Source organism: Callospermophilus lateralis, unplaced genomic scaffold, assembly GCF_048772815.1.
Source record: "Callospermophilus lateralis isolate mCalLat2 unplaced genomic scaffold, mCalLat2.hap1 Scaffold_65, whole genome shotgun sequence".
Taxonomy (NCBI): Eukaryota; Metazoa; Chordata; class Mammalia; order Rodentia; family Sciuridae; genus Callospermophilus; species Callospermophilus lateralis.
In genome coordinates, this window is record NW_027514826.1 from 4,195,689 (window position 1) to 4,210,368 (window position 14,680).

Below are 14,680 nucleotides of genomic sequence, written 5' to 3' on the forward strand. Positions count from 1 at the left end.
GAAAATATGTGCCCTATAAACCCTCACAGTCAAGGCTGTTAAGCAAAACAGCACCCTTGAACTCTGCAGCGGTGACAGAATGAATCAGGGGGTCCCCAATTGCCTGTAAAAGTCTAGGGCCCCCCTCAGAGTTCTTAACGACATCCACAACTGCTAAAGCATATTTTTGCTTAAAGGCAAAAATATTAGGCTTTCTGGGAAGATTTTTTTGTGTGGGGGGGGCTGGGGAGTGTGGTTTTGACTTAAGAACCATTTTTTTTTCTTAGAATTACACAGCAAACCTAATTCCAAATGTATTTTAACTAGCTTGAAAAAATGAAATCGGTAAGATTTAGAAATTCAAATGATGGCGGGATTATCAAGAGCCCCCTGGGCACCTGCTAGAAATTGAGCAGGTTTGGAAGTCGGCTCATGCATAATCTGAATATTCATCAATTCGATTCCGACTTGCCAGAGATTCATGCTAAACCGCCCTGTGTCTGGGATGGGGGCTGTGTCCCCTGCTTCTGTTCCTCTACTTGCTGACCTGATGCTTGAACCTCTAACCTCTTCAGCTTCTCTCCAAAACACCAGGGGGTGGTGGTGGAGAGCATTGGATTTTAAAAAGCGTGGTTAATGACAGAACGGTTGTAAAAAGGTTAGAAAGAATGCGTTCTGATGTCTGACCTTCCCAGTGTTTTAATCCCCGACATAGGAGGAGATCAAAACGCATACAAGCATGTTTTAAGGGTTAGAGGGACACCTTCCCTGATAAATTAGTCCCTTTGTAGATCTCAAAATTGAATTAAAAATACAGCACTCCGACATCTCTCAGGCAAAACCGTTAGATTTGCATGAAAAGGTACCCAAGCACCGGCATTTTTGATGTGAGCCCCTGAACTGGGGACAGTTCATGCGGAGTTCAGAACGTTTTTTTTTTCCTCTGCTTTTATTGTGCTTGATGGAGCAGATTCCTCAATTGTATTTCTCAGTGTCTGTTAATGTCCTTCTCGGAAATCGGGCGGTGTGGCTGTCCACTTGGAACTCACGTGTACGTCCCATTAACAGCTAATGAAAGGTAGAAGGGACCTGTGGGAAACAAGTGAGCACCCACATCTCTTCTGACCTTACTCACAGGAGCAGGATTGTTAACTTCTGTGCACCTCTAGACCAGATAAAGATCACATTTCTTTTCTTCCATCAGTTACCTAGGAGAGGAATCCAAGAAGCAGGAGACCCGGAGGCCAGCTGAGCCTCGTCAGTGAAGGCCATGGTTATTCTCCTGTGACCATGCATACGTAACACTGCTTGGTGGATGATCTCACTTCTTCTCCTTTTCATTAGATACTAGAGCCTCAAGATGATTTTTTTTTTCACAGTCGTTCAGGGAAAACTAGTGTTTTCCTAACACACATTGCAAGAAGCAAATAATTCCTAAAGTTTAATGGAGAACTGCCTGGAACTATTCTTGGGGAATTACTGTTTGCATTTGACTAGGTGGGTAAGAAATACATTATTTATCTGGTTAAAATAGGTAGGCGTTATTATCTCAGCAATATTTATAGCCACACCAAAAAGAAATAATAATAAATGAGGAAGTCATGCCATATTTCATCCCTGGTACATTGGGAAGGCTTGTAGTGTATTCAGCAGGCGGTGAGCACAGGAACTGCATGGTTCGTTGGGGATGGTTTTGTCCTGGGGCTGCTGGTATCTGGGATATGTACACTGAGGGGAAATCGGGGTCTTTCCTTGAATTTCCTTGAGAGCCAAGGTAAGCTAATGCTTGTAAGAAGCATGATAATCAAATACGGCATCAAACTGGTTCCGACGTGTGAAGATTCTGCACTTTGAACAATCTGGAGGAGCATCGGTACAGTGTCTGTTTAGGTGTTTATCACTTTCCGACTCTTAGCAATTACTGATATTCCCCAGATGTCAGGCACCGTGCTGAATACAGAGGATCCCAATCACTAAGACCCCCCCATCAGGTTGGAACTGCTGTTATCCCCACATGGGTGAATAACCTGGTCCAAGGTCACAGAGACCATGAGAGAATAGTCAGATCTCTCGGACTCCAGCCCCTAACCCTTAATCAGGATGGAAGATAGCTCCTCTCCTATTCTCTTAAATTCTGTGTAAAGACCCCAGTTCTACCATCTCTGAAGGGTGTGGGGGTCTCTCTGGGGGATGAGTAAATTTCAGCCACTGGTGATCAAAGAACTCAAGCTGGAACTTTTTTTTATAAATATTATCTAACCTCTTTTTCCTTTGTCCTGTGACCATTTGATGACTTACAAATGCTATTGCTCTGAGCGAAAAATAAAGTGAAATAGATGGAGCTCATCTAAGCACACATTTACTGCTAATTCTTGGCCTTTTTTACTTTTCTAGCTGTAAAGACAAGTATGTTCATAATAAAAAGATGTCTCCAAACAGCAGTAAATTCCTAGCTTTCAATGACCCTGAAATACACAATTAGGCGATTTTTTTTAGCCTCCTTGCTTAAATTATATTGAAGTAAATATTCTTAGATATTTTAATTTGCTTTAGGCTATTGCATTTCAGCGGGAGCTATTAGTGGGTCAGAAAGAAATAACAGGATCTCTTTTATCTATCACACAGAATTAGGTAAAGCTAAAACAAATGGTCTATTGGGCAAACTCTGTGGTTATATTGTGTGCGTGTGCAATATGCAGCAGAAAATCCCACCATTATGTGCAACTATCATAAAACATACAATATGTGCCAATACAATAGGTACGATATGTACCAGTAAAAGTGTGGAAAAAAAGAAAAGTGCTGTGAACTCAGAATAGGGATTCCTGGGTTCAAGTTCCTCTTCTGCTCTTGGTGCTCAGGAGCAAGCCAAAAACCTGAAAGTCATCTTCAATCCAAGCAGCACAGAGATTATTTCAACTCAATAATCTTATGACTGACTGCTGGGCATGGTGGTGCACACCTGTCATCCCAGTTGCTCAGGAGACTGAGGCAGGAGGATCATGAGTTCAAAGCCAGCCTCAGCAACCCTGAGGCACTCAGCAACTCAAGGAGACCCTGTCTCTCAATAAAATACAGAATAGGGCTGGGGAGGTGGCTCAGTGTTCGAGTGCCCCTGAGTTCAATCCCTGGTACCTTCCACCCCCAAATCCTAGGACTGGAAGGACATGAAGTAATGCAGATGCAGATGAAATGTGAATCAAGACCGCACCTGGGACAGTTCTTTCTTAGCACCCTGCCAACCACCGCATGTTGGGACAGCTTCCTATGAATGTGCACATGTCATAAAAAACATAAATCACCCAGGCTTAGGTCTGTGGAAAACAGGATTTCCTTAAAACTGACCTGATTGGCAGTAACTTACACCCAGTTCCAGAGGTTATCAATACCCATCTTTGGGAAGAGAAGCCACATTGCTCAACTTCCCCACCACCAGGGCCAGGCTTTTAAAAAAATCACCAATGTCACTGTTTAAACAATGTTTGCTAAAAATAGTGCTTGAGTCATGGGTATTTAATTTGTTAGCACAGTGTTCCTAGACACGAATTGCAAATCTACAGAGACTCAAAAGAAATTTAATTAAAGGGGGTGAAGATAATGTGAGTTACAGTAATGTAATAGCTAGAATCCTCCAAACTGTATGGGATGATTCTGAAGGAAGATAGAGCCTTTCCATCATGAACGCTTCCCCCAAAAGTATGCATCGTATCATGTCTGCGGTGATGAGTTAATCTAGGGACACAGGGAGAGCTGTGCATGTTAATATGCCTGATGGCCCCTGTGTAGATCACCTTATTAGACGGGAGGACACATGCAAGAGTCCAGACGCCTGGCGCAAGTCCTTACCTTTCACCACCACGTTTCCCGTGCTGCTAGCAGTTCCAAAATGGTTAGTGGCGATGCAGGTGTAACTCCCAGGGTCGGACTTAGTCACGTTGACTATTCGGAGGTTTCCATCGTCAGAGATGGTGATTCTGAAATGAAAGCCAAGAAAGAAAGGTGGGTGAAGTCTGTCTCTCGTACGACTCTTCAGACATGATTTCTGACCATTCTGTCCTCTTTCAAGACAGACAACCAGTTAGGGCATCTGATGGCCTCGTCTTTCTCTAGGAGGCTTGCCCACAGATCATTAGATCTATGCTTCCAGAATCCAGTGGAACATGGAAGAACTCTGTGGAAGGTTCTGGAAGCATAGGAGGGAATATTCACATTCCACGTCCGTCAGTTCTACTAGCTCATTTTCGTAAGTTGACACTTCCTCGTCTGCGACTGGGGAACAAGACCAACCTGATAGGATTAGGGTAAGAAGAGGGCCCGGGAGATGTGGAGCTCATTTCTAGGTGTTTAAGAGGGTCTCCGTCATCTTAGAGACTGTATCTTCTTGCTTAGTTATTTGTACATACAGGGAGAAGCAGACAGAAGCCTCCGGGCCTGCTTTCTTTTTTAACAGAATAATGAAATCAGTTTTCTTTTTGCACATGGGTTATCCCAAATCAGCACAGGAGCATGGTACCTGTGGCTGGGTTACTTTGTGGTGGGGTCTGCAGTTTTGGATTCGACAAAAGTTTTTTTTTTTTTTTAAGTACCAGGGACTGAACTCAGGGGCACTAGACCACTGAGCCACATCCCCAGCCCTATTTTGTATTTTATTTAGAAACAGGGTCTTCCTAAGTTGCTTAGCACTTCACCATTGCTGAGGCTGGCTTTGAACTCACAATCCTCCTGTCTCGGCCTCCCAACCTGCTAGGATTACAGGCATGTGCCAATGACAAAGTCGGGTTTGAACTCAAAATTACGAAAAAGAAGGTAGCATTAAGACTAGGCTTAAGTCCTACTGTCAACACAGGAAATACAAGAGATGCTCATTGAAGAATCATGCTCTTCAATCACCCAGCAAATTGTGTCCTTATAGAACAGCCCAGATCAACAGAGCTCAAGATTCTGAGCTAAAATAACGAAGTTAATGAAGGATGAATTTTAGGTGCATATTAGTTTCTGTATACATGTTCTGATGCTTATGATAAAATGCCTCAAAGCGACGATTTTTAAACATGATTTTGCACAGGCTAGATCAAAGCGTTGGTTGAAAACAAAAAAGGATCCAGACAAGGAAGCCATTTGTTCATTCACACCACAGATACACATAACATTTGCTCAGTAAACACCATCTGATAACTCGTTTGCTAAAGAGCAGATGCACTAACAGAAATAGAGTTGCGATCAGATCGTAATTACCTCAATAATAACAAAAATAGCTTTCGAGGAGTTAATCATCTTCCTATTTATAAGATAATTTGCTTTGGAATTGCAAAATGTCAGCATCTGAGGACTCCAAAAGTAAGGTGACATTTGTGTTTTAAAGATGAGCTCAGCCACCACCAGCTAACATGGGCCTAGGCTCAGTAAAGGCTCTGAGGGGCCAGCTGACTCTTGCAAGCACCAAGGCCTATTAATCATTTCTTCCAATTAAAATGTTATCATTGCAGTTCCAAAAACACCTAAAGCCATTGCCTACTCGGATCACGCTATAAAATGCCAAAGAGTGTGAATGAAGGATCCAGGGATGGAGTTTTCATGAGATGACTTGGGTTCTAGCCTCGGCCCTCATACTTGTCAGGTGTAGGACATGGCCAATTATTTGTGCTCTGAGGCAGGGTTGCTCAGCCTTGGCCCTGACATTTGGACTGGAATAAGCCTTTGGGAGGGTATGGAGCAGCACCCAGGTCTCTATCTGCTAGACTAGGCAGCTCAGCCCCTCCCCTCCACGTCCTGTCAACAGTAAAGGCCTTAGATATTGCTGAATGTCCCCTGGGGAGAAGGCAAAGTGCACCCTGACTGAGGAATACTGGTCCATGTTAATTTGTTTATCTGTAGAGTCTCATGGAATATTACAACAAATATCTTCTACATTGTAATAACACACATGAAGAGTTCTGTTAACGGAAAAGCATTCTACAGATGTTTGTCCTTCCTGAGAAACTCTGGTTTATATAGCACAAAAGGTGTCTCACACATTGTGGCTGAACCAGTTCTGGATCTGATTTGGTTCTCTGCACTCCAAGTTCAAGGATCTCTGTGTCTCTGACTTTCAATGCTTCCTTATCTAATTTCTAAGGGCTCTGTGGAATATAAAGTAGTTTTACAAACGATTGCACTACTCCTTTTTAAGATTTCAGTGCCTGACATTGGTTTAATGCTTTATTCCCTACCTTATTATCTGCAAAGAGGTAAGAAAAAGAGATTGGGCTTTAAATGTTCGAATTCAGAGAAGAGAAGGACAGGGAAGGATGTCATTTGCAGACAGAGTAACTTCTAGCAGCCTTTATGAAATCATGTCATATTGCTATGGCTGCTCATCACCCCTAGGTGTATTGCAGATGTGGGAGTAATGTGATGTTCCAGGGACTGTTCTCTTGGGAAACTCAACCATGTTCTCATCCAAGTGATATGTTTTAGTGACGGAGAACGTAAACTCTGAAACTAAACTAAGACTCAAATCGCTCTCCTATGGACGAGCTATGTGATTTGGGGTAAGTTGTAGGTTTGGACCTAAGTTTTCTCATTTGAGGAAATGAATCATAAAAGTAACTCTATCTCATAGACTTGACAAGATGGGCAATGCTTAACACAATGCCTGGTATGTAAAGTGCATCACCTAAATTCATTAGCCAAATGTCCTAGTAAGGCTAAGACAATGCCCTCTATACATCAGGCCTTGGCTAGTACATAGTGATGTGAAAACTAAAGTTTCTGTTGTCAAGAAGCTCATAATAAAAAAAGATTTTAGATGAGTATATATCTAGAAATAATTTTAGTGCATAGGAGAATGGGTATTACTTTTTTTTCAATGAGAAAGCCATTCACACACTATCAAAAGATAAACAGGGACCCAGACCCGGACAGTCAGGAGATGCTGTTCTCTTGACAACAGTGACTGGTTTAAGGATAAGCATGTCCCCAAGACTAGGGGCTCTTGGATGAGACCATCTCTTCCTGCTAGAATCATTAAATTTGAAAGATAGGAATCTAGAGCCATGGACAATCATCTTGCCTACCATTTAAAGAATTTGGATTAGACAGAGGGGAGTGAAGGGATTGGAGGGGACATGGGGGGAAGGAAGGACGGACAGTCGACTGAATCAGATATTGTTATTCTCTGTACATATATGACTACATGATGGGTGGAACTCTGCATCACGGACAACCAGAAGAATGATAAGTTATACTCCATTTATGTACAATGTGTCAATGTGCATTCTACTGTCCTGAATGACTAACTAGAACACATCGGAGAATAAAATAAAAAGAAAAGAAACTCACACCCAGAAATAAAAAAATAAAAAGAAATAAAAGTATGCCTTCAGGAAGGAAAAAAAAAATCAAAGACCTGGCCCGAGACACAGACATAAGCCAAAAGAGAGAGGCAGAGACCTTACAGCATCCCGACTTAAGCCAATAGCATCCCTTAGACACCCCAGCCATATGAGCCAATAATTCATTAAAAATTGAGTTTTCAGACCTTACAACTGGAAGAGTATAATCTCTTCAAAAATTTACTGAACCTGAGCAGGTGGTGGTGGTTGTGACAGGGGAGAAGAGGGTAGCGCTGTGCGTCTATTGACTGACGTGTAGCTGTGAGCTTGGTATTGAACTTGAGCATCTTCTAAAGCTCCTGACTCGTGATAGAGGATTCTGGGATACTCTCTCTCTGGAGCCTACTTTGAGAAGACTGATGGAGGCTGCATATTGAACACCGAGGAAGAGCCTCAGTGTCCTAAGGATGAAATAATTGTCCCTATATTTCTTGATACGTGACTGTTTCATATAGTTTTGCTTGGTTATTCATTTCTACATATAAAGGCCAAGTATACAATCTTATATTGGATACTGAACCTATTGTCTTTAATGGGATTTTTATGAGCCAGGCATTAACTACAAAGCTTGCTTTTTCTTTTCTTTTTTTCTTTTCTTTATTCAGTGCTAGGGATTGAACTTAGGGTCTTGGGCATGCTAGGCAAGTACTGTACCACTCACTGAGCCACATCCCCAGTGCTAAAGTTGCATTTTGAGTGCTATTTGGACGAACTCGAGGAATTTTTGAAATGTGACTCAATGCTAGTGTTTCAGATACTTGCTTCCTTTATCTGGATGCTATACCGAATTAGAAAAATGACCTCTTCAACGAATATCTCTATATTGATTTATTTTTCGTGTCGATGGTGCCTGAATCTAGACCCAGGATGCTGTTATTTTCGTGTTGGTTTCTTGATGAGATTTCGAAGGATCCCTCATGCTCCGTCTCCTCCCAGTCTCTCCACCTTGGTCTACTGGATGAGTATAATCTCTTCAAAATTCGGGCTCCTCCTAATGCTCATAACTAGTGACAGAGCCAGATACAGAGAATTGAAAATGTAAATCCATCCCTGGCTTAGAATAGGTAAGCCCTGACCTGTCTGCAGACTTTTTTTTTCTTTTTTTTCAAAAAAAAAATCACGGATAATATCAGGGAAGAGTCAAAGATAATAAAGGCAGCAACATGAAAAGAGGTCATCTCATTCACAACACAGTAAATTACCTGCAACAGACAGAAGCCCTTCTGTCCCTACTGTCATGGAGATTTGAGATGGATGGGGGGGATAGCAGCATATCTGGGATTATGAGACAAATTGAATCTCTTTCTGAATATGAGGTCCTGGGTTACAGCCATCGAAGGGCTCACCTTGTCAGTCCTATAAATCAAACCAGTCTGGGGACCAGGGACCTTTAAAAATGCTGATCTTTCCTTTTTGGGGGACTTTAGTTACTGATGACAAAAATCTGCCAAGTCCACAATATTCTATCACCTTCAGAAAAAGGCTTATCCCCCAAATGGTGACCTCGTGGTTTTTTGTAAGTAGCTCTGCAAGGAAGCCCATCTGCTTGGGAGGGAGATGGCACATCTTTGCTTGCTTCTGAATCCCTTTGAAACACTTCATCTGTAATTAAATCCCTTCTGACTATAACCCAGTGCCCTTCTGCAGAATGGAGGGTGGGGAGTAGGCAGAAATGACTTTCTTTTATGAAACAAAAAAAAAATGAAGTTTCAAACTGTTAAATGTTGAAACATCTTTAAATTAGATCTGCAATAACACAGCTCGCTGATAGTCATGTGCCATTGGAATAATATCAAAAGGTTCTAAAAAGCTTTCTCTTATTTTTCTCTACATGACAGTTAAAAAAAAAAAACATGCTCAAAAGTTTAAAGTTTGAAAGTCAAACAAGAGATTCACATATTACCAGGCAGGCAAACAGTCCTGCGGAGCTAAAATATAATGAAATCCAAATATGTAAGTATTGCTGCTGCTTAGTTCAAGCAAACTAGAGGGCGGGGGACAGAGGCAGAAGGGGATTGCTGGCTGCAGAGGCCACCAGGGAGTCAAGATACACACCCCTCAATCAGGGTCTCCTATGCATCATGCGGCAGGGAAGGGGGCAACATGTCAATCAGCCCTTCATCCCAAGAGATCCAGGGCTGAGCGGCCCCTTGTGTGTTCTATTCATTCTGCACTGAATATTCTCTTAATTCAAGTAACAGGGAGAGCTCACATAAAAACCCACCCCTCGCCAGCATTTATTGTTGTCTGTATTCTTAATGGCTGCCATTCTGACTGGAGTGAGATGAAATCTTAGTTTTGATTTGCATTTCTCTAATTGCTAGTGATGATGAACATTTTTTTCATATATTTGTGGATTAATTGTATATCATATTCTGGAGTGTTGGCGAGGATGTGGGGGAAAAGGCACACTCATACACTGCTGGTGGGACTGCAAATTGGTGCAGCCAACATGGAAAGCAGTATGGAGATTCCTTAGAAAACTAGGAATGTAACAATCATTTGACCCACTCCTCCATCTATACCCAAAGGACTTAAAAACAGCACACTACGGGGACACAGGCACATCAATGTTTATAGCAGCACAATTCACAATAACTAAACTGTGGAACCAACCTAGATGCCCTTCAGTAGATGAATGGATAAAGAAAATGTGGCCTATATACACAATGGAATATTACTCAGCAATAAAAGAGAATAAAATCATGGAATTTGCAGGTAAATGGATGGAGTTGGAGACTATAATATTAAGTGAAGTTAGCCAATCCCAACAACCCAAATGCTGAATGTTTCCTCTGCTATAAGGAGGCTGATTCATAGTGGGGTAGGGAGCAGGAACATATCTGGAATTATGAGATAAATTGAATTTCTTTCTGAATATGAGGTGCTGGGTTACAGTTATTGAAGGGTTCACCTATATAGACAGGGAAAAGGGAAGGGAGGGGGCTTGGGGGCAGAAATGACGGTGGAATGAGATGGACATCATGACCCTAAGTACATGTATGAAGACAGGAATGGTGTGACTCTACTTTGTGTACAACCAGAGACATGAAAAATCGTGCTCTATGTGTGTACTATGAATCATAATGCATTCTGCTGTCATATATAACAAATTAGAATTTAAAAAAATAAAAAGTAAATAGAAGTCATCTGGACCCAAGGGGAAACAGGGCAATACTAGCAGCATCTACCCTCAGGACATGAACGGGTTGGAGTAGGAGAACAGCCCTTTAAGCATCTGATCCTCTCTTTCTACCTCCTCCCTGGCCCTCGGGGGGCTTGAGATTGGAACCCCCTATTTTAAATGGCCACCATTTGCCGAGTACATGCAGCAGGGATCTGGGGCAGCCTTCAGGCAGAGAGCTGCTATGATTCCCCTTGCTCTTCTGTCCTCCCTGCCCCAGCCACACCACACAGAGACACACACAGTCAGGAAACGGAAGGGGAATGGGCCTGATCTTCGTTTCTTATGGCTGCCTTAACCCAGGATGATAAAACCCGCAGCTTCAAACGACAGGAAGTCATTCACTGTTAGTTTTGGAGGCTACAAGTCAGAAATCAACAGGAAGGACTGGTCACTGGTGGAGGCTCTGAGGGACAGACAGTCTCATGTTTGTCTCCTGGCTGCTGGTGGCTGATGGCCATCTGTGCTGTTCCCTGTCCTGGAGAGGAAGTCCTCGAACTTCTGCCTCCATTACCCCAGGGCACTGTGTGTGTGTGTGTGTGTGTGTGTGTGTGTGTGCTGATTTCTTTACTCTCCTCTTGTGCATGATTCTATATTCAAATATCCCTTTCTTAAGGATGCTGGTCATCGGATAAGGGCCGTGCGAATCCAGGATGACCTCCTCTTAACTCGATCACACCTGCAAAGACCGTTTCTCCAAACAAGGTCGCCTTTTGAGGTTCTGCATGAATATGAAATTCAGCGGGGGGACGCTATTCAACCCACCACAGGTGTGACGAGTGGAACTCATCAGGGTTGGTTCTAGGTCCCCAGAGAAAGGGCAGAGGGAGGCATTAGAATGAAGGTGGTTTTCTTCTACAGACCTGGCACCTCGTCACACCATCACAGATCAATCTGCATCCTGCTTGTCCTGGTCCTGGCCCTTGGGCTCCAACAGTCGCGTGCAGAGATGTCAAATAGTTGCTCTAGGTGGGTTGTATTAACAATCCACTGTGGACCAATGTAGGGCAATGGATCATGTGCAAAAATAAAAATCCAAGAGGAAGAAAGAATCGACACTTGCCTGAGATTTCAATTTCTTCTTTAAGGAACTCAGCTGGTTTATTTGGTGGATTAAATCAGCTCTCCTATTCAGTCCTTTTTTATTTTATTTTTTGGCTCTGGCCGATAAATTAATATTCTATAACTATTATCTTACAGACAACATCATAAGTTGTGTTACCTTTCTTGAAAGTTAAAAACAAAGCACATTAAAATCAAGGGTAGTCGGGAAGAGGCCTGAACTCTCTGGCTTTGCAGCAGCTGAGAAATTAGAAAAATCTGGGCAGATTAACTGGCACTGGTATGTCACAGATGTCCCTGAGTCAATGACACCAAAACTTCTCTGAGGCGGGGAGGGGGTGGTGAGGATTTGTTCTGAGTTGAATGATCTTGGCGATCTGGTCTGATAAAAATCAAAAAAGGTATTTTAATGTTTAACTGACATTTGCCTGAGCTGACCAATTTCATTCCCAAGGGAGTACGGAAATTCTCAGCCTGATGAGAGAAAATGAAGTATCCTGGCTTACAAAAAAAAAGAAAGATTATTTTGTGATAATATGAAATTTATAAAAAGGCCGTTGGGAGCCCTAAAAGTTTGATTTTTTCCCCTCCCATCATCTTAAGGAAATAAGGATGCTTCAGATTACAAATATACAAATGCAGGTCAAGGAGGAGAGATTCATTGCAAGGGCACAATCAAGCAGCCCCATCATTGATCTTTCCACGGAGTCTCTGTGGCAGTGAGAGACATCACTATTGAACAGGCACCCCAGTGACAGAGTCCTCTTGGAGATAATTTGCTTTCTGTCGTAAGGCTTGGGTTTAATAAAGCCCTGAAGCCCTGTGCATTTTAGTGTGCAACCAGCTGCTGCGACCCCATTGCCCCTGCCTGGAGCCCTGCTCCCAACCCAAATGCCTCCTGTTGGTTTAACCTGCTTTGATCTAGGTCTCACTTCCTCCTCTGAACAACAGTTTTAAAGACCCATAAAACAACCCAGGATGAACTGACTACCTGGGACTTGCTGGGGGTTAAAGATCACATAGTGAATTTTAATCATTCTTTTCCACACAGTGCATGATGGTCAGGGGCAGTATTTTTCTTTTGCTGCTTAAACAATGGCACTTCATCCATTCACAGGGTCATCCTACGGCACCGAAAGACCACGTTTTGGGGAGAAGGAAATTAAACAAAGGACACACATTTGGACCTGTTTTTTTTTTGTCTAAAACTGCTTTCTTACACTGCTATATTTAATTTATGCAAGACCTCTCTGTGTCTCCATTAATTCAAGATTTAGAATTCCTTTCTTCCGAGAACTTAGGACCCGAGATAATTTCGACATAAATCTACCAGAAGATGAACTGCGGAGAGGCAGAAAGGTAATATATTTCATTGTTTATATTTAGTCACGTTTTTATCAAAGCATCATGAGTAATGTTACTTTTCTCCAAAGTTAAAAACAAAACTCATTAAAATAAAGGGCAGTCAGTAATCTCTTAGTCCAGTAGAATAGTTGGTAAAAAATAATAGAGTAATAAGCAAGCACAAGAGTCTTTATAGATCATTGCCAATAAGGAAGACAATATGAGAAAAAAATAGGTCACACAAAAATCCAGAGGAATCACTGTGTATACTACTAAGTTAAGTGTTGGGCACAAAAGGTGCTTGGAAGATTTAGTAAGTACCTCTGATAATACTTTGGTTATTCCTAGACAATTGCAGTTTTTAATCTCATTTCATCTGCAATATTTTGAAGAGCAGTATTATTTCCAATTTTTTTTCAGTTAAAAAAAATCCCAGGAACTAAATTAAAATATTGAAGATCAATCAATACAGTTAAGAAGGAACAGAAAAGAGTCTTAAACTCAGGTTTGGCTACAACATTTGCTTTCTACCATGCCACCCTGTGGTGTTGGAGGGTGTTGAAAAAGAAGAACACAAATAACAAAAGATATAACCACATGGAAGAAATTTTCCTTAAATTGGTAATTAGATCTTGGGTTATAATTAAATAGCATTTTTTTTTGTTTTCTAATTTCACTTGTCAAAATAGCTTTTATTAATTTTGAGAAATTCATGATCACACTAACTTTCTGAGAGCACAACAAACGTAGAGAATGTATAAAGACATAATTCGAAGTTAACTACAATGCCCAGAGGACAATATTAATTTTTAATTAGAAAGGCCCCCTTTATAGATTTTGTAATTTAGCCAGTAGAGGAGATTTCTGCGCCACAAATAGCAATACGGGCAATGCTAGGGAAAAGATGTTTTGATTGTAGTGTGTCCCCAGTTCTCGATCCTTTGGTAATTGCAGGATGATGATTTGTTTGCTCCAATCCATCCTACCAGAACTTTGTAGCATTTCTTAGAGAGGAAGTGAAGGTGGACTCTCAGTCCGTGTCGGAACACCTTTGACAAGGTTCAGTTAACATCCCTAATGACTCTCCCTCTCCTGTGTGCTGACTGCATTTGTTCTCTTTGCCTTCTGCAGAAGAACAGAAGCTCACGATCCCTTTAATGATCTTACAAGGCTTTCTCAAATTTCCCCATAGGATCACAGTTTCCGCCATATACATTCAAGATGGCTCCAATCTTGGCCTCCATATTTGCTAGACATGTAACTAGGGAAAGTCTTTAAACTTCCTTGGGCCCTAGACTGCCATTTCCAAAATAGGCATCAAAATGACATCACCTCAATGGCACATGGTTTTTGAGAAGGCTAAATGGTGACACTTCTTGGTACTAGGAATCTGATTTCTAATTTTTTTTTTGATGGTAGGTGGAGACCAGATTTGTTAAGAATCTGAAATAAATTATAACACTGTCTTTCGGGCCCCCAAATGCAGCCATGCAGGTTGTTTTCAAAAGCTTATGGGCCTTGTCTAGCTTTTCCACATTATAAAACTACAAAGGAAAATCACCACCCAGACGGAAACAGAGATTTGACCAAAATTTTTAGCGATGGATGTGTATAAGCTATATTTTACTGTTTTCTACAAAGTTCAAGAAATGACTTTATGTGCTGAAGTTAATACCTGAGTTTTCTCTTCCCAGGGAAATCATTCTTGTACCTTCAGGTTGGTTTTGCACAAGGGCGA

General features: G+C 41.7%; 1 protein-coding gene across 1 annotated transcript in view; it reads right to left on the bottom strand.

The window, feature by feature from the left end:
• Positions 1 to 14,680, bottom strand: part of LOC143389121 (contactin-4-like) — a 92,008-nt gene that overhangs the window by 60,227 nt on the left and 17,101 nt on the right. The window contains 2 exon segments of the mRNA XM_077108393.1: positions 3,826 to 3,953; positions 4,140 to 4,248. Coding sequence (XP_076964508.1) covers positions 3,826 to 3,953; positions 4,140 to 4,248 — 237 coding nt within the window.